The sequence below is a fragment of the Dunckerocampus dactyliophorus genome, chromosome 7 (assembly GCF_027744805.1).
Source record: "Dunckerocampus dactyliophorus isolate RoL2022-P2 chromosome 7, RoL_Ddac_1.1, whole genome shotgun sequence".
Taxonomy (NCBI): domain Eukaryota; kingdom Metazoa; phylum Chordata; class Actinopteri; order Syngnathiformes; family Syngnathidae; genus Dunckerocampus; species Dunckerocampus dactyliophorus.
The window spans coordinates 17,013,502-17,034,982 of record NC_072825.1 but is presented as its reverse complement, the minus strand read 5'-3'; the positions used below and the strand labels follow the sequence as shown (position 1 = coordinate 17,034,982).

The 21,481-nt window shown below is 40.1% G+C and overlaps 1 protein-coding gene across 5 annotated transcripts in view; it reads right to left on the bottom strand.

Annotated features, from left to right (window-relative positions):
• Positions 1-21,481, bottom strand: part of LOC129185738 (RNA-binding motif, single-stranded-interacting protein 3-like) — a 172,510-nt gene that overhangs the window by 7,723 nt on the left and 143,306 nt on the right. For all 5 annotated transcript variants that reach the window (XM_054783150.1, XM_054783148.1, XM_054783147.1 and 2 more), the window contains 5 exons: positions 20,999-21,105; positions 17,234-17,277; positions 10,975-11,071; positions 5,482-5,532; positions 1,039-1,155 (listed from right to left, as the gene is read on the bottom strand). In XM_054783150.1, the coding sequence (XP_054639125.1) occupies positions 1,039-1,155; positions 5,482-5,532; positions 10,975-11,071; positions 17,234-17,277; positions 20,999-21,105 (416 nt within the window). The remainder of the gene's footprint in view (positions 1-1,038; positions 1,156-5,481; positions 5,533-10,974; positions 11,072-17,233; positions 17,278-20,998; positions 21,106-21,481) is intronic.

Here is a 21,481-nt window from a genome sequence, read left to right as displayed (position 1 = left end):
AATGTTTGTTAGATGCCCTAACCTCAATGCTGTGAAATGACAAAATACAGCGTTTTCATGACAAGATATTACGGTGGCCGTCAGGTGCAAACTCGCTGCAACATCCAAACGCTTCAAATACAGAAATGATCCACAACCAAAACACGTAAACACCACAAAACAAATGCAACGGGAAATTAAAAATGCTAAATTGAAAATGCTGCAATCACACAAGTGCAGTAGGATCAGTAACAAATGAAAAAGAAAAATGCTGCAAGTGCCAAAAAATGCCAGGATACCAGGAAATTGGCCATGCTAACAGGGGTGCCAAACCTGACAGGTTTGCCCAGAAGGGATGCCCAGAAGAAAGTTGGAAGAATGAAAAGGAATAGTTTTACTTTGTGTTTTTAAACACTTGGCTGTAAAAATGGTTTGCTCTATAATATAAGTCTGTAAAAACAAAAATCACTCAGGTTTGGTGGTAGCTTGGCTAACTTCCTGGTAGCCTGGCAAATTTTTGTTCTGTGAAATTACAGCATTTATCTCATGCATGTATTTTGTGTGTGTGTGTGTGTGTTTAGCATTTGTGGCATTTTTCTTTTGCAAGTTTTTGATCCTGCATCTTTTTTTGTGATTGCAGGAGTTTTCATTTGCAGCATTTTCCGGTTGCATTTGTTTTATGGTGTTTGTATGTTTCGGATGTTTGGAGCATTTGCACGTTGCGGTTTGCCCCTGTCGGCCACCACACAATCGAGTGTTCTTAGAACAGTATTTTTGCAATTTTGCAGGGATTTATGCACATGCACAAAGCGCATGCAGGTGAAGTAGTACTGATCTTGTCAGCTTTTTAGATAATGGAGTCATGATAATGTCCCAGTAAAATATCTTAAGAAATCCTGACCAAAGATCATTTTGTTTAAAGAAACCCATTAGACAGCATTTTGTCTTACAGTATTTATACTGACAATGTGTACTGTGCAGATCACAGACTATCAAGATGAAATTAAAACAAACATGCATACAGGATCAGACGGCAGTGGCAAACTTGGTGAGACTCACCGTGCCTGTAGTGCCCAAGGACAGGTGGTTCATCTGCTGGGTGAGAGGTGCCATGACACCAGAGGGGTGAAGTGACAAACTGGGCTCTATGGCTGCAGACGGGGCGATCACAGCACCCTGTGGCAGAGAATAAAGACACGTCCCATTCTGAATTAACACACATACAGTAAGGTAAAAGGCCAACATGCATTTAGCTACAAACATGAGCAACATCATCATTTACATTCTGGCAAAATCCTTGCTCATATGAGTCAAGAAATGTCATGCACCCTGAAGGTTACAAACAACCGATTCCAAATCAATTGAAGACAATACTGGGGAAATACGGAGCTGGAACCACACACCTTGATAAGCTCATCCTAAGTGTACAGCTATAGGACAGCTGACAGTAGAACACTGTTGGCTAAAGGAGGACTCACACCAACACACTCAAAAAGCCAAATTCAAGTGACATGAAGCGTCTTGTTGAAAGCACACATAATCTGTCAGGATTGTTTTTTAGCAACTAGAAGTGCTGTACCCATCTTACTGACAGCTGTCCTTACGTTGAGAACTGTTTGAAGAACACAGCGGCTTGCTTATCAGAACAGCTCCATTAACTGTCCTCAACATCATAACTGAAAAGGAGCCTCATCTGCATGCATGCACACACACGCATGCACACACATACACACACATACACACACATACACAGGTACAGATGCCTCAGTCGACCTTCCCACAACCCAGTACACAGGTTTTTGGCAAATTCAACTTAGGTTTAGCAGCCAGAATCCAGATAATATCCAATCTTTTTTATCCATCACTGTAACACATTGCCTCATTTTATGATTTCTCATCCTCCGTCACTCTTTCTCTTTTCTGGCTTCATCTTTGCACACAGCAGGCTCTCGTGAAGAGGCACTGCAGCATAAATCGTAAAGAAACCCACAACAGCTAATTGTCTGCTCTGATTTATTACTACAAGTGTTAAACCATCCACCCCGCCATGTGTACTCTGCACATTAGCGCACTGGTGGTGTGTGATTAGTGGGAATCTGCACTTCGGTGTCTTTTCCTCCAAAAGGAAGGCAGTATTTAAATGTGCAAGGCAGACATTTGTGTTTTCCCCGAGGACAGGAGATGCTCAGGCTCAACTTTGAACTCCCCCTGCCTGAAAATTATTTGCTCCTGCTTTCCGCTGTCATCTCCCCAGTCCAGAAGTGAGCTTGTTGAGAATCACAAACACTATTAATGGTAGTGACACCTGCTTACTCAATGCTGCTGTGTGTTATTTCTACCAAAATGCATACACAGATTGAAAAGACTAAGCATGCATGAAGGAATGCAGGGTATACTCCCAACACTATTTGTCACTATTCATACTGTATTGTGTGATTTCTTTGTTTACCTCATGAAGATCTCATTTCTTGGGATGTCTAATTACTGCCCTCCCCATTAAGCCACCCCCTTGCCTCACTTGTTATGCATGGTTAGGTAATACATTCATTTCCGGCAGGAGGACGTATGAGTAATTATGCACAAATAAATCCTCTTACTAATTAAGAGGTAAAGACGTGAGTTCGAGTAATCTAGGCAAAGGCTGCAAAACACTTCTCATTGCACTCAACTGTTAGAGTGTATTGCATGGATGCATACTATTTGTGTCATTTTAATTGGAGCAATTGATGTCCCAAACATGCATGCACTGAATGTGCATCCTTTTCAGGGATTTTTTGTTTTGTTATTGAATGAAGTGAAAATCTTAAAATGCATAATTGACAGTGGTTATAGTGGAGGTGTGCTCATGGGTATCAACCTAAATCTGTCAATGAGCGCACACCATTAATTCAAGCTATGAGTCATTAGTTGTTGCAAAGGACTGAAGGAGACTCTGCTACTATAGGAACAGAATTATGCTGCAGACCCTTTGCGTCCTTCTCCCTGATGCAGCTTTAATTTGCCAAGTTCGTCTATGTCCAGGAAATACAAGCACTCGCCTTTGCCTTTGTTGTCTAACAGGGATTTCGAGACAAGGTTGGGGAACCAGCCCAGACATGCTTTTGCAGCAGTTGCTCTCTTTGTTGTTGATTTATGCTTTGTAATCCCTTCCTTTCTTTTCTTTCCCTATGCCTGGCCTCTCCCCTCATTTCTCTCTCTCTAATGCACACATTTCTTTTATTTAGTTTGTCTTTCTACAATCCCACATTTGCTCATCTCCCTCGATTCTATCAAGCAACATGCCATGTAATAAGACAGGACATTTGTTAGAAAACATACACAAAAGGGTATTTATCCTCTATTAGAGACATAATTTGCGTCAGACATGAGACCAGACCGTTTCTAGTTTAAATTGGCAGACACGAAGGAAGTCCAAATTGGAAGCAGGAACACAAAGAGAATTCAGCACAGACTTGCGATGATGATTTAAAGCAGTATTTGCTTTAAATCCTTTGGTGCATTATCTGAAAGTTATGTGCATTCTTTATCCCTACCCTCCTATACTTGGCAATTTAAATTGTGCAAAGGGGAGATTTCATGTGTCAGCAAAATAACAATTCACACATGCTTTCACTGCAACTCAAAATCTCTAAATGAACATCAGACAGTTAAAAACAAATTTCATCAATAGAACAAGGAGGTGTTAGATATTATTACAGCTTTAGTTTCAGTCTATTAGCTCAGTGCATTTTCAGTGTAATAATTTCTCATAGAAGGCCTTCTTGACACACACACTCACATAGCACAATCAGAATTGAGCAACAGTCACATATGACTGAGGAAAAAATACTGGAAGAGGCAGACACAATAGATGCATACGCACAAGCTTAACTCTCGCTTCTACACAAACTTGACTTTCACTTTCTACAGAGGCGCAGCAACTGCTATATAGAATGTGTTCTTTCATTCTGGGCTCTCTTTGTCCATCTTCCTTGTCGATGTTGAGTCCAGAGCTGCAACCAAATACACACACTTCCCAACTCTCTCAAAACTCACAGCTAGCACTGAGCCTAGGTCCCCTGCTCGGGACGCCCACCGTCACTTCCCGTCACTTCCTGATGAACTAAAGCTGTAATGACACTCTGCCGTATAAAAAGTAAAATATTAACAACAAGCGAAGACATTACTAGCACAGCTTTGTTCTGTGGGTCGTGGATATATTCAGTTATTATTAAGCCTCTAGCTTCCTTTTACTGTAGTAAGTAAAAACCTTGGCTATGATTGCACTACATTGTCATGTAGACCTACAAAGTACACTTGGAAGAACAAGAGGTGAATAAATGTATTGCAACTGATGTGAAACTGATGAGGGGTAGGATTAAATAAGCTTTGCTTCTTCCTACTCCTTTTTGGACATGCAAAATTGTGAATTGTACTATGTGATGTGCTACTGTTTGACTCATGCATGTTCAGGATGAATTAAAACCATGAACCATGAACCATGATAATAACAAGCCTAGTAGTGCTGTACAACTTTTATCCGCAGTCCGCAGTGCCCTCTACTGGTCAACATTATTATTTTTCCCCCCTTTTTTTTCCTCTACTGGTCAACATTCAAAATGGCCGCCAACCTGTCTATAGAGGCCACATGTGTATAGCGGCCACTTTCGCAGACTCCCTCTAGTGGCCGCTATAGACAAGTTTGACTGTATATATAATATATTTAAATTGTTTATTTTACTACAATTTACCACCATTGTATACTTTTTTGATTGCAATGCAGTCCAATGAACCAGGAAGAAAGGCTAAAGAGAAGAAATAGCTTTTACAGAGGCCAATTTCATAACCATCCGTCTCTTACCTGCAAGTCAACTGAAACCTGAATAAATGTACCAGTAAATATGCAAATGTGTGTTTTACTATGTCATTTGTTTCAAAGCTTTATTCTCTATGTACTAAAAATGGGTCACATCGGTCAACTGCTTGTATGCACAACACAGCATGAATGTACTAACTGTAATTAATGTTTATCAGACATGTTTGTCTGGATACATACATACATACAACACTCATTTCTATTGTTGTAATAAATTTGAGGTCTGTAAACGTTTCATTTTCAACCAGAAAGGTGTAGACCTTTATGACATATGTCAGGCTCAGGATCGTGGAGTCCTTCAAACTGATACATGGAGGTCAGACGTGGGCTGATTCAGCAGCAAAGACCCCAGCTTTAGGGCAACATCTTTTTATGTCTTTCATATTTAGCACTTTTCTTAAAGTGTGTAATGTGTCTTTCATATTTTGTATGCTCTTGTTTGATCAGTACTTTGTCGTCACTTGCAATTAGAAGTGCAATTAAACTGTACAGTGCTGTCTAAGGAGGTACAGTGTCATCATCTTGACATGCATGGAATACAGACATGACTGCCTTTAGAGTTTATTATTCACAGAAATAAGACAAAAAGAAAAGAAAATGTAGATCATTATTCCAAAAATAAACCAATTAATAAGAGATAAACTTACTGTGGGTTGCATAACATACTGTTGATGTGGCATCCATGATGTACTCTGGACCTGTGGAGAGAGACGATACAAATTAAGATTAAGGATTAAGTGATGACAATATGCACACAGTTGAGAGGGTCAAAAAAATATAAAAAAAATACAAACTAGAACCAAGGCTGATGGGAAAAATGTAATTAAAGGAGCGGATGGCAAGAGGATACAGATGAGAGGAGAGGGGAAGATCACAAGATGATCATTGTGTGCGGGTAGAAATGGTGGAAGGGAGAAGATAAGAAGGGACAATTGGAGGGACAGAAAAGGAGAGAAAATGACCAAAGAGGAAAAAAAAGAAGAGAAAATGAATCATTAGCCCAAGCCTCCACAGGCACATTGCAGAGCTCTAGTCCCTGCGGCGGTGTGTCTTGAAGAATAATACAGCTGCAACCAAGGGTCCACTACACTATGTTGTAATTATAAGAGGATATGGAGACCACAGAGAGCAATACAGTCTAATAATTACTGTTTCACACTCCAGGTTTCATCATCAAAGCCTGTCTTCGACTCAAATCACCCCTTTCATCTCTTACTGCTGTCGACTTCCCAACTATACCGTAATAAGTCCCCAAAGACATCTTTGTTACATGTAATATGTACTGTAGTCGTTATGTATACTGTAAATAACTGTCGAGGAACTTATATGATTGGGTTGGGTCTTTTTGAGCATGGATATGCAACACACAACCTACAGAAAATGTGGTGAACAACCGAAGCATTGTATAGTAAAAAATAGGGAGCTTTAGAATATTGTTTGCATCATCATGTACATTCTCATCAAAGAATGGACAACCATAATATTTCTCAGAGGATGACTGAGAAATAGGGAGGCTCAAGAGCTAAATCACTCTCTAGAAGAAGCAACTTTGAAAGGGGAATTTTAAAATGTATGTGTGTGGAAGAGGGAGGGTGAGACACACGAGAACCGATCAAGAGAGCCAAAAGGCACATTTGTGCCTAACACTAAAAACAATTCAAGATGGGAGAGCTGAAATGTAAATTAGAATTCTAGTTGAGTTTTACTATTGCCAAAACTGTGTCTGGTACTTTAATGAAGCACATGCATCAGTTGCTATGGTAAATACTTCCAGAGATGGTCGCTGTCACGCTTCACTTGTATATCCTGTGTCCAACTACCACTCGCAACATTAGCCACGTCTCCTTGATATCTACAAGTGCGTCTGAGAGCTGCTTCAAAACTGCCTTTAGATATTCATGCATAGCTTGGCGTGGTATGGTATGGTATGGTATGTTTATTTGTTTCAGACATGCGTAACAAATTACACGAAGGAACATCACATGGTTACATTTACACAATTCAACATGTCTGAAAAGGAATAGGGAGAAGCAGAGCTTGTATTTAATGCTACCCCTTCCCCGTTTCTATTACTGATAATCCATTCTCACCATAAATTTTACTTACTGACACAATATTTCATAGTCAGTTTGCTTAATATTAACGTTTGCAGTGATTTGGAGAGGCTCTACGAATAAAACTACTTATTTTAAATAACATTTAACTATGGATTGCATAATGCTAGATGCTTGTGAGAATCAAGCCATAGTGCAGACTGACTGGAGTGACATGCATCTGCAGTCTTAGCTGGATTACAATCCTGGCACCTCAGACAAGACCTACTAACAGACAGTAGCTGCATTTGGGTGGGTTTATTGCTGACCACTAATTCAATTCAATTTAATTAAAAAAACTTTATTTGTCCCTGGGGGGGCAATTAAAGGCACAGTGTGTAGCAAGTAGACAATGTAAACACTAACACTGTTAGCAAGGCAGAGGAAATGAATTAGTCTGAAATCTTAAAATGAATCCGAGAAAATAGACAAGGAAGAAATAAAAAATACTACTACAATACTTTTACATTTCTCTGACTATACACGAGTGTATTGTTATACACATTTGTTATCTGAGCACGGCATACAGTGGATCCCCGCATAGTCGTGACAAATGAACATTTGACACGACTTTTATCTTTATTGAAGACTCTTGTTAGGAAGACGGCGCGGAGCAGGGAGGAGGGCATCCACACCAACTTCTCAACATGTTTGATTGTGATCTCTGTTTTGTTAACATCTTTACCCCTTTCGCAACGTTAGCTTCACTGATTTTTTCGTTCTTTGCCAGGATGGAACTTATTGTTGATGCGTCAAATGGACTACTTTGTGTAACATTCTCATTTGAGTTTGCCAAATGACTGTGCCTTACAGGATAATGTAGTATTGTGTCAGCTAAGTACACGTATTGGTGTTGGGTGTGTGATCCAAGATGGCTGAATAATAGTCCGTCCACATTTTTAACAATACCACTTTTTTTACCTTAATTAACTTGAAATTATAGTAATTTGGGGTCCAATAATTGTATTTTGCATGGTCACATTTTGATGAAGTTTCACATAAGCACTGATAAATAGATAAGTAATCATCCTACATATTTTATTCTTGTCTGATGTTGGCATCCTTCACTTTATTTGTCCACTCACGATGGCTATGGTTTAACTCTGCATATTAATTTAACACCAAGGGGAAAGTTTAACGATCACGATACAAAAAGTACAAAAATACATAAAACCAAAAATAACAATCATTTTTAGGGGAATCCCCACTCACAGTTATAGGTTTTCAACGCTGCACAGTGCTGGGATTGGAACACCAAAATAACCAAATCTTCAAGATTAAACACTCTTAATGCACAAAACACCCATCCCACTTACTTAGCTGTTCTTATAATGCACACAGAGCAATGAACAACTTCATGTTCTGGCTCCTTTCTGCTCCGTTCTACTTGCGCCGTGAGGCATTCAGGCGCATTCGGTGTTAGGCGCTAATTGTTTAGAATTTTCATTCATGTACCCCCATGAAAATTGATGTTCCTCTGAGGGTATGCCTACCCCACTTTGGGTACCTAGGTTGTATGATAACCGAGACAGTGTATGAGAACAGAGGCAAAATTTTGGTGAAAGTTTCGTCAAAAAACAAATCATACGAAAACAGGGGCATTTGAAAACTACACTTCTAGGTTCATCATCCCATTTTTACTCATCACTGGTACTTTTGAGGAACATTTTTCCCCAAATTGTGGTTAAAGTACAAGAAGTACACATTTAGAAGTATTTTACTTTGAAGCTGACACCTTTCACCCAGTTTGCTTGGTTACTGTGGCGCTCGAAAGGAAGGCACCAGACCCCTGACTTCTCTGGGGTGTGACACAATTTATCATTTGGGATCAGTAGTGAATACCGGAATTTCCGGTGTACAAGCTGCTACTTTTTTTTTTTCCACGCTTTGAACCCTGCGACTTTTACAGTGATGCGGCTAATTTCTGGTCATGTTCTAATCTCACAACTTCTCATTTACCTCCGAACAGTTATTTTGTGCTTCATGCACACAGCCTCATCATGGAAAACACACGAAGAAATGCATATGATGCTGCTTTCAAGTTAAAGGCGATTGATCTAGCAACTCAAGTCAACCCGTCGATCCTGACAGTGCGGAGCAGCGTCAGAAAATCCACTGTCACCAAGGCCGGACTACAGCGTGGTGAGGACAGGCTCAAGGGCTAATTTGCTGTGACTGACAAAGTGTGTGACAAAGGAATTATGAGGCTGTTCAATTCCGACACTGAAGAAACGGCAGGAGGAGAAAGATGAAGACAGTGATGAATGACTTTTCGGGTAGGCTCCTGTTTAACTAGTCATGTTCCACAAACTCTATTGTGAACCACTGATCATTCAAATGCTAAAGTGCCCAGTCAGGTTGGACATTATGCTTATCATTATGGGGGATTTTATTTATTTCAACCATGCACTTACCAACACGTTACTTGCCCCCACCACGTGGTTCCGTCTGCGTGTCTGTTTACAGCGCCACACAAAGGTGTGCCTTGTGTACCACATTGTTTTCACCCTGTGATCCGTTCCTGTCGCTCCAGGACCTGACGGGGTCTCACCTTCCTGCCTGAAAGCCTGCGGGGAACAGCTGACACCCATCTTCACTCAGATCTTCAACAGATCATGGATCTGTGTGTAGTCCCCTCTTGCCTGAAACTGTCCACCATTGTCCCAGTCCCCAAAAAACCCTCCATCACAGGACTGAATGCCGACAGATCCGGTGGCCCTGATGTATGTGCGTCATGAAATATTTAGAGAGACTTGTGTTGGTCCACTTGAAAGGCATAACAGGCCTACTGATGGATCCCCTGCAGTTTGCTTGCCGGCCAAACAGGTGTGTCGAGGATACAGTGAACATGGGGGTGCACTATATCCTGAAACACCTCAACTCTGCAGGGACATATGCCAGGATCCAGTTTGTGGACTTCAGTTCAGCCTTTACCACTATAGTCCCGGACTTCCTGCTTCAAGACCTCCCCCCTCCACCGATATATATATAATATATATAATACCAGTGAGTTGGGGACCAGTGAGTTCAGGTTCCCGAGCTCCACCATCTCCTGGGACTTGAAGTGTCCTCCCACATAGATATGATTCAGAAAAAGGCGCAGCAGAGGATGTACTTCTTGAGACTGGTCAAGAAGTTCAACTTGCCTAAGGAACTGCTAATAACCTTCTACATTGCAATAATACAGTCCTTTCTATACACCTCCATCACACTTTGGTTTGACTCTGCTACCAAACTTGCTGCAACGGACAATCAGGTCCGCAGAGAAAACCACTGGGATCAGCCTGCCCTCCATAGAGAAACTGTACCGACCGGTCCAAAGCCAAGAAGAGGGCAGGCAACATCTCTGCGGACCACTCACACCCCGCCCACAAACTGTTCCAATTTCTCTCTCTGGTATGTGTATAGAGCACTGTTTGCCAAAACAACCAGACACAAAAACAGTTTCTTCCCCGTGGCTGTCAAACTACTACTTAACTACTTAACAACACACACCCCCAGCCCCCACAAGCTGACCTGTATGTATGTACGTATGCATGTACTACTTTATTATTTATCCGTATTTATACTACCAACCACTGCAATTTGCGCCCATGAGCATTTGCACTACATACTGTTCTGCACATAACACTCTGAATTTGTAACGTGTAACACTGTAAATACCATAATTATAATTATAATTATCTATAATACTTTGTGTAAATATGTATAGTAATATTCTCCTTCTTCTCCTTTATGTGTAACAGAGAGTGATGTTAGACTGGAGTCAAATTCCTAGTGTGGTAACATACACGGCGAATAAAACTGATTCTGACATTAACATTATGGCAACGTCAAACATGTTAGAGCTTTGACATGTTCAAACTGGTATTTCCCAAAGTTTGTAACAATAAAACAGGCAGCCATTTTAAGCCAAAGTGTTCACCTAGTTACATAGGATGTGCCATTTATGAGAAGAGCCTTACATCATTCAAGATAGACCTGCCAGTTTGTATAAAAGTCTTAAAAGCTTTATTAACCAGTAAAAGTCAGAGAGCCTCCACCCACCTGATATGTAGAAACAGGAGAGGCAGCAATGAAGGGTGTGATTGACGTCTGTGCAATCATCCGATTGGTGGAAATGCTGTATGGTGATGAGTAGAACCTGCAGAGGCGAACAATAAAAACAACAACACCGTCAGTATCGCAGTCTTGATTTAAGACAGCACCACTTCAGGGATCTAACGCTAGCTGTGAAACAAAGATGCAAGCAACAGAAGCAAAGAATTGGGGCTTTCTTTTGACACTAACAAAAGTTGAATACTGCTGACGAAAGGGATCAGTCAACTATCATCAGGACTGTCGTGGAAACACTAATATTGCAGGTTTAGTCTGAGTCACACCATCAAAGAGATTCAAGTGAGACATGACATCCAAACGCTGTGCACACCATTTATCAGCTCCACTGCTATGCATAATAATACATTATTAGCCTAATGTGTGAGTGGGAGACATTTTTCACCATTGCCCTTTAGGTTTTCGCCTACGCACATTCCACTTCATGTAGAAGAGACAGCATCTGTAACATATGCATTTTAACCTGTTTATTATAGAATTGTTTGCCCTTAGGATTTTACTTTGTTTCACTCCCACACCTAGTCAGCCCTGCACTGGTGGAATGTTGGGGCTCCAAGTGCTTTATTTATCATTCTGTACCTTGATAGGACATGTTTCATCTGCCAGGCCATGTTTCTGTTCCCAATCGATGCCTAAGTGTCTGTTGACTGAATAATGGAGCAAGGCAGCAGAGAAAGAGAGAGCGCGAGGCCCTCCCCTCTTCTGTAACACATTCTGTGTTGCTTATTTGATCAGAGGAAATTGCTTACTGGGCTTAAATTTATTTTTTGGTTTCTTGCTAAGTCACCTTAATGCATCTTGCATTATTTTTAGCCCTGACCTACTTACTTATAAACTACAAACTGTCAGAAACTAAAGAAAGACTTCATTCATCAAATCATATCTTAGATTAAACATTATTGTGAAATTGTATCTTACAGTGACAGTGTTTGGCTTTGGGTTGGGGTTATACATTCAAGACCAAAATATAGCGTGTGGTTGCCAGAGAGAGGTCAGTTTGCTTCCTGAGGACTGTGAGGTTTGCTTGAACTCGACAACCCGCCTCATAGTGTTAAGACTTTCCCACAAATGGAGATGAGCTGATTTTGCATTGTTATTACTTCTACATTTAAGTATATATTGAAACTGAATCGGTTAGCATACGCCTCGGTTATCGTATCTTTCGGTTTGCGTCCACAATTTACGCAAAAAACCTTCCTTGGTTTGCATGCACTGTAGCGGTTTCTAATGGGAAAAATTTATTCGGTTGCTGCACGTTTCGGGTTTCAGCCGACAGATTAATAACGGTAACGGAGGTTCCACTGTATATACACTAAACCTGCGTGTGATGGGAACATACCGTTCATAAGGTAAACTCGAAACAAAAATAAACGTGAAATATTGTTAAAGCTGAAACTTTCTTCTTCTTTATCTGAGATTACTTTAAGGTTCAGAAACAGGCCAAATTGACTGGAATATCTAAATAGTTCTAGCCCACTGCAACACCAGCGCCCATTATTTCAAAGATGTAATGGCTTCCCGAATCCTGATTGTGTTCTGTCTGTTTCACATTATATTTGTTTGCTTTGCGATAGCACAAGCAGTTTGAAACCCTGTGCTGTGAGATGCAAACCTTTAAATATTTTTCAAGTGTGGCGGTTCAGGCCTGCTGGATGCAGTTTCTTCCTCACTGGCTGCGATAAGCACCAGACTGTGATAGCGTCTCACAAGGACATGATCTGCACCCGTCTTCCCCAGTCCCCAGGTTTTCGTGCTCTACTGGTTGTGTTTAAGCCACAGAAACACAAAGCACGAGGCTCCAACTCCCCACCTCCAATGACAATGTGGTTCACCTCCTTGGCAGCAGAAATAGAAATCTCATGAATTATTAGCACAACACATTTTCTCTTGCCAAGGCTCAGCTCTGGTTCATGTGCCGGTCAATTTTGTCGTCTAACTTAGGTGTGCTCACCTCACATTTTACAATTATTTTCAAATATATGGGTTCTCAAGACGGTATAGCAATTAAATATAATGTTAACATTCATTCTAAATGCATATAGGTATATTAACTTAATAATAAGTACGCATGGATTATGGACATGGACACAAATAATATGCATGTGCAGTAGTAAAAGTTGATGGTAGTTTTTAATTCTTTTGCGTCACTCAATATGCAAGCTTTCTTATCTCTTTATAGGACTTAGAAACACACTTCATGTTTTTTTACACACACACACACACACAAGTCACCAAATATGGTTCCTTGGCCGATGAAGAGCAACTTGCCTGAATTACATTTTTCAGAATGTGAGGCAGCAGAAATGGGGCTACTGTTTGTCCTGGCAGAAGTAATGAACGTATGTATGAACTATGCATTACCAAAATGAGGGTTTTCAAAGTGTGAGGCAGGCAAAAAAGATAACTTCATCTACATGTTGAAGGCAAAATGGGAATTAGAAAAATGACTGTTAACACTGTATATCAGTGCAAAGGTCTATGTGCACTTAGAGGGCGAGTGATTATTAGTGAATCGTAAAGATTTTTCAATTTCAGTTTATTTATTTCAAAAGATGCTTTAGTTTAGGGGAGACTCATCAAAGAGTCAGATTCCCAAAATAGTTTGGTCTCTCCATTTTGCATGCTAACCAGGTCGTACGCTAAGCGAGGTTCCACTACACACGAATGATTTTCAGTCCATTTTAATTAATGACGTTTTGGTGTTAAAATACATCTGCTTGATACTCTGTTTCTACCCACCAAAATGTGTTCATTTTTTCTTTTTTCATTTTCTATGATGCTTCTCCTCATTAAGGTCACGGGGGTATGCTGGAGCCTATCGCAGCTGACTTGGGGCGAGAGGTGGGGTACACCCTGGACTGTTCGCCAGCCAATGGCAGGGCACATATAGACAAACAACCATTCACACTCACATTCATACCTATGGACAATTTTAGAGTCGCCTAACATGCATGTTTTTGGAATGTGGGAGGAAACCGGAGTACCCGGAGAAAACCCACACATGCATGGGGAGAACATGCAAACTCCACACAGAGATGCCCAAGGGAGAATCAAACCCAGGTCTTCCTGATCTCCAGACTGTGACTGTGTGGCCAACGTGCTCACCACTAGACGACTGTGCGGCCCCAGATGTGTTCATTCACAAATAAATAAATTCAATTAATGTAAATAAAAACCTACCTTGTTTAAAAGTGGCAGAATGTTCTTAAAGAAGTTAATATGGGACTTGACACCTGAACACATCCCAGCGGGGAGAAACGTGATAGTGATAAGTAGACAACAATAACACGGTATGTGAGAAAAACATTAACAATCAACATCCCTAATCATACTTTATTTAGTGCCGTAAGAACTGAATGTCCATATACAGTAATTTAGACAGCGTCATTGACATGGAATCCACAAATTCAAAATAATTCACTCCATAGCTAAAAGTTTGTATTTAAATCGTCAAAGCAACCCACCACAGTGGCGATGTTTTCCTATGCCTCTCAGGAGCACCATAACCTCAAGAACCAAAGCAGTCATTTAAAAACACATAAAAATGTTACCGACGACACAACAGAGCTGTGGAGAGTTATATTATTTGTTAGACCCGACGGCTTCTGCAAGTGACGGCTATTTGGCATGTAAAATGACGTCCTCTACTAACATAGCTAAACGAGCTGGAATGAACAAAATCGTCCCTTAGACAACAGAGGCACACAGCATTTGAAGTGTGAAAAATGGAGAGACTGACTATTTTGGTAATATGACTGTTTTAAGTGCATGTAAAGGTACTGACTGTCCGGCACCATCCATTTTTCAGTTTAAAGTTCCTATTTGGAAACAGACATGTGAACAATTGTGAACAATTCAAGCTGGTCTTCAAGGAATCCGTTCAGTCTGAATGTGAGTGCAAGAATACTCGTTTGGAGAGGAGTTTTGCAATCTGCGTACAAGCAGAGATTTGAACAGTGGTGTGTGTGGGGAAACAAAGGACAAATGTTAAATAGAGAAATGGCCAGTAAGAAAATTCTTTTGAATACACACCCAATGAACCTTGTAGGAATTACATTTACGCTGCTATATTATATCACTGATGAATATGAATGAGCCACCGCTGCCAAGTTGGCCAAAAAATGGTCCTGTGGTTGTGTTTATTGTATTTTTCATTAGAGCAATGTGTGCAGAGAGAGAGAGAAAAATAGCAGATAGAGGACAGATCCAAGGTTATTGATGGAGGCTATTAGACCTGAGCAGCTCTCTGTCAATAAGGACTCGAGTACGGCTGTTTAAATAACACACTGAACATGTAATTGCAAACGCAACATTGATACAGGATTTAATTTAAAACCTATCTATGAATCCCTGGTTTGACCTAGCTGCACTGTCAGGAGTACGCCCTGAAAAATTGGTTAATGATTTAGTGCCAACCTCAGAGACACTTGCACAGTGGAGAAGTGTGGGAGAGCATGCTGGGATATGTTTGTGTGTGGGCAGGGAAGATAGATGGAATAGAGAGGCACAGATGAAGGAAGCGACGAACAAAAAGGTAATAGAAAGAAAAAAAAAACAGGCTGTGTGCCAAAGTGGTCTGGGACACATCCTTCCCATAACATTAGATTGGCATCAGACCCTAAAGTCTGGCCATTCTCACAAAGACCTGTAATGGATTCCTACCCTCCTCTCCTTAGGCTGCCTTCACCTTACTTTTTGCCTCTCTAATTAGCCGCATTAGCATTTCATAATCATGTGGTGCTGTGCCGGAAGGAGCTTGGCTGACCTCCGAGGAGAGGTCAGAGTGGGTTTAAGAACATAAGTGCACTGACACAGCCACACGCTTTCACACACTCACACACATGCAAAGTCATCAAAGATGACCTAAAGGCAACCAGCTACTTTGGAAACAGGAAGAAATAATTAATCAATTACGATAGCGATATCAATATAAATGGATAAGAATGGGAACAGGTCAAAGCATCATTGTGGATATGATGGAACGTTTCAATCAGTAAAAGTACAGTGAAGATAATCTCCAGATGCCTAAAAACACAACAGGGTGACAGTATGAGTGCTGATGAAAGGGGAACATTGGGACAGAACGTGGAAGGGAGGCTGAGACAACGAGGAGGAGAAGAGAATGAATGGGAGCTGGAGGGAAGCGTCTCCTGGGGTCGCGTCACCAGAAGCATTCATAGCAAACAGGTCCAAACTCCAATTTCCCCTTGAAGCAAGCAAACCCTCGTCTCTCTGGAAGAACTGCAGTGGGCCTTGGCTGATGAAAATCTTACAGTAACACTGCAACAATACCCATCTACCCGCTTTTATGGATGTGTGACAACCATTATGCAAAAAAGATGTCCACCACCATAGCAAAACATATACTGTAACCTAGCGTCACCCAGAGCTTGTAAAACTTAATAATATCGGGAAACCTTTAAGTCGAACACTCCAAGGTCATGCAATATAGACCAACATTTTTGGTTAAGTAGCAGTTGTCTTTCAGTGTCTACCATCAGGGGTCACAACTGCAAATCACTGGCATGATTTCTTTGACCTTGTGTTTACACTAGATGCCCTTCCTTACTGATGCAACCCCCCCATTAATAGGCACTGGAGAGCTCCAATGGTTAGAACTGAACCTGTGCCACTGCACTACAAGTGCTTACTGTTTTAGTTAAAATACTCCTCTGAGGTTACATGCATGACACTACATTAGCATATCTGGCAAGATGTCAGATTTAAAGTATTAACTCTGCACCTTTATATTTTCTATTTTTAAATGGAACCTTAGAGGATCCACTATATGCAGTAACAGTCAGAAGATACTTGCTTCTGAAGAGAAGGAGTTTTTCTGTTATCCATTTTCTTTCCTCTTTGCAGTTAGAGCTTACAATCGCCGCGTGTGACAGCTGTGTGAAAGGGGCCAGATGCAGGAATGCCATGAGATGACGTGAGAGTCTTTTTATGATAATAGCAAAACAGCGTTGCTTAAGTTTGTCTGAAGATGCTTGCACGTTTGTGTTTTACTCATTTGTATGCATGTGAAGTGTGAGATGTGCTGATGGGAGGCTTATGTGCGATATGAGCATCTGGCCAAGTGTGCTACAGGAAGCACTTAAGTTTCACAAAGCATCATTTGCAGGTGCACAGGCATATAAAGACGGGGACACATTTGTAATTCTGAAGAGAAAATGTTCCACCTTACCCATTTTGCATCGTGGTGGGATCATATGTTAGCGCCATACCACTCTACAGAAACAAAAAGAGAGTGTCATTAAAGCGTGACAGTTTAAATGCTCATTATGGTTGATGAATAATGTGTTCATAGAAGTCACTCACTGACTTCTACGCACAAATTGACTGATGTTTACCATAGCTGTAGTTTCCACCAAATGAGATACCTTCTTGTTCAAAATCGAATACTAACTGCACAGTAGCATGATGCAGTATGACCGTATGACATCTATTAAAGGATAATTGGTAGAAAAAAAGTTGGACATTTTCAATGGTACTTACAGTGATTCAACATTAATTGGTGTTTCATATTTAAATAAAAAGCTTTCAGAAGCAAAATACGCGACAAAAACACTCATGTGAAATACACTTTAAAGCAGGGTTGTCCAAACTTTTTCAATGGAGAGCCGCATACAGACAAATCAAAGGATGCGAGGGCTACTTTGATATTTTCATATATATTTTTTTATTTAATAAAAAGGCTGTAATGTTTAATTTTTTTAATGTTCAATGTGTTCAAGTGCATTTTTTACTTTTTTACAACGTGCCGTGTGCCAACAATAAATGAGTCATGGGCCGCAAATGGCCCCCGGGCCACACTTTGGACACCATTGGTGAGTCCTGACCCAAAAGTGGCTTGCGGACCCATTACGTTAAAATATTGAGTATGCAGCCAATATCTGACTTTTTTTATTTTTAATTTAAAAAAAACTTGAAAATATATTTTTGATCATCTTTTTAAGGCATCTTCTTTTGAATATTAATTGACTATTATTTTTAATTAATTTTTATACATGAAGTTAGCCTGTTCCTCCTCATCAATTTTGAAATATGGTGCTCTGACATTTTTTAGTATATAATTGTGTGTATTTATGTATAAAAGATGACATGCATGTGTTTTTGAAGGCTATTTTTAAATTAAAATCGCAATTTTGTTGGTTTGACTATAAAAGGGTCACGACTTGATGACCATGAGAAAATGTGAATCCCGGGATGAGTCCAGTTGACAGCCCCTACTCTGAAGGTCAAACAAAAAGTATCCTGGGTTTTCGTATGGTTCTGAATAATCCTGCTAACACTGAGCATATGACCATGGATGTGGATAAAAGCACAACTTCTTTGGCAGTGTTTAGGCAAGAAAATAATCAAACAATTAATGATCGAGGATGGAATGTCTGAGCTCAGTTGAAAAATGTTTCTCCAAAAAAAAAAAAAACCCCCAGCTGTACTGTCTCACCCCCAAAAAAACTAGCTTGGACAAAAACAAGCGTGTCCAAAAATGCGTGCTGATCTCAAGAAGAATCAGTTTGCAGCACATATTCAGCCTAAAAGGACTCACTGAGCAAGCCATCAGCAAGGGAGACGTCAGCCTGCAACATATGCTAGGGTGCCTGTCAAGGACAGCAGCATTGGAGAAGACATCAGAGGACATGGGGTAGGCCATGAACATCTACTGTGATGTCTGGCTTAGAAACAACGCATTACCAAGTTACTGTTGTACAGTATGTGTTCAAGTGCACTATAAGGTGCTGATACAAAAAGTAGCGCTTATTATAATATTCACGCTCACATTCAACATGCCAACTCCACACTTACGTATCACAATATGGTGAACTGTACAGTCATGGCTGATGTGTTATGCATGCACTGTAGCACCTCCAGGTGCAGGTGTAAATTAGTCAACTATGCTGGTAACTGTAACAAGCAAATCTCCCCAGGAGTTTTTTTACATGAACATTCCTTACACCATGAGATATTGTTGTTATTGTGTGTTGTGACAGTACAGCTAAATGGTTTACATCAGCTTTTCTTTTGTCTCTTTCTCTTTCCATGTACATAATGTACTTTTTTATGCTGAGGTTTGGGAAACATCTTAACCCACTTGCCTACCACACTGCCATTTATCAGACACGCATTTGATATTGGCTCAGTAGCAGCACTACAAGTCTTTCACATTTGTCCTACATTCCACAAAAGGCTTGCATCCCCAAAATGGCACCAGTTCAGTGCCCTAATGCTGAACTCTGCTGCAGCTACCGCCACACGATGCTCCGTGCCAGAACTGGTGAAATACAGACCACAGAAGCAATACAAAGCTCTGCTTATGTAATGAAATCATGCAGATTTAGTTCAGAGCCAAACAATTTCTTATAAAATAAGACAGTGGTTCACTCCCATATGGAAAAAAAAATAGAAAAAACTTTCAGTCGCCTTCAGTTAGTTTCATATATTGCGCATCATACAAGGCTTATATCATTTACTCTTGAAAGTGGCCACTTTTGCATTTGTTTCATACAAGATGATCATTTACCATATATTCTTCTGATAAGTACCCAAATCATACGAGTTTCATTTTGTACAAATTTACTAAGGATCTGAAACCTGGTTTCGCTGTTTGATGCATTAAACATACAAGCTTCAAACAAAAGAGATACTAACATAAGATTTCTATATATCGCTTCCGTCACAAGAACCACAAGAAAGATTTGATGTAGCTTTTTCTGTGTACATTTCTGTATGCATTTTCTCCGGGCTCGCATGGGTTCTCTCACACAGTTTGGAACATGTTTGTTCATTGTGACTGTATTAACGATTTTGTCTCGCTCTTGTGACGGGTCTAAATACGCGTATGCAACCAACAGATGTGTATCAGTGAGGAACTCACTCCAACAATGCTGAAACCTCTGAAGACATGGAGACAAAGCCTTTCGCCTCTCACGCACGTCTTTGTGAATGAGCATGTTGTGCAGATTAAGTTTTGAAAGCATACCCTGTTGGGACGCCTCACTATGTACCAAAAAATAAAATGAATGTCATCTATACACAACATGCTATTGTTGTGGTGGTCCTTGTTCCACAGGACTGCATTGCTGTCTCTGCACTGTGTACTCTGAGTGTGGGTGGTGACATTATTCACTTCCATTTATTCAGGAAATTAAGCCTTTGCTTTAAACACAACACTGTGCGACAATTAATCTTTTGCAGTTCTGAATGAAAAGTTTCATTTGCAGTTGTCAGAGTGAACAGGGGAAACAAAGACCAAAAAAAAAAAAAACAATTTTGCAATCAAATCTTTTGTGTGTTTAATTTTAATACCTTTATAAATGACAGCTTTCATACTGTCAGCAACATCTCCAATTCACCCCCAAGCTTTATATTGAAATGAAATCCAATAATTACAGAATAAAGGATCTGTCAAAGCTTTTCAGATTTAAACTGCACTAAAATAATAATAAGAAAAGAAAGAAAGAAAGTTTTCTTGCAGGGCACTGTGAACAATGATGACTTGTTGGTGTTCAACGGGTATTTTGTTCAGAATCAGAACCAGAATTAGCTTTATTGGCCAAGTATGCTTACACAAATGAGGGATTTGACTGTAAAATTAGCTGTACCTATACAATGTACATATACAGTTAAGAAATAAAAAAATAATAAAAAAGTACGATTAAGATATATTTAAGCCATGATGAAAAATATTGAAGCTTTTCAGCAAGAACATGAAGTTAAAAATATTCAAAGTATTAGAATTCTAGTTATTATTGCATTAGAATGGTCATCCGTTTTGATTTAGTGAATACGCATTGCTACAAAATTGCGCATGAGGCTTTCTTTATAATAGCAGAAAATAATCGATATGCATCATGATCCCATTTCCCCTTTTCAGTTGTTTTTTTTTCTGTTAAAGACATTGCTGCTTTCTTTGGCAGTTTAACGAAGACATGGCAAAAAACCTCACCTCTCCATCTCGCGTCCATGGTCGGCCGTTCTGGGGATATTTTATCTGGGTCTGTCTTTTTTTCTGGCCTCCGTCAGCAAACTTGCACAGCAACGGCTCTGCGGGGGCTGCGGTGAGGCAGGCAGATGAGCAGAAAGAGACATGCAAGGACAAACACAGAGAGGGATAATCTTCTTAAAAGCAAGAAAGCAGTAAAATATATAGATGCGATGCTTTGATCGAAAATAAACGTTATAAGGTGGTCTGTATAGTAAAGCTACAAACCACAAACCAAAAAACATATCAAAAGAAGGTAAAATATGACCTGAACTTGAAAACACAATTTCACCCTGTACTTGCAGTTGATCGTCTAAAACAACGTTATCGCTCCATCTCTACAATTCCTTCAGATATGCTTGTGATGCTGACATGAAAGCAAAGCCACAGGCTAATCATGAAAGCATGGCGAAAGTGGTTCAACTACAATCCAAATTTCAGTGCTTA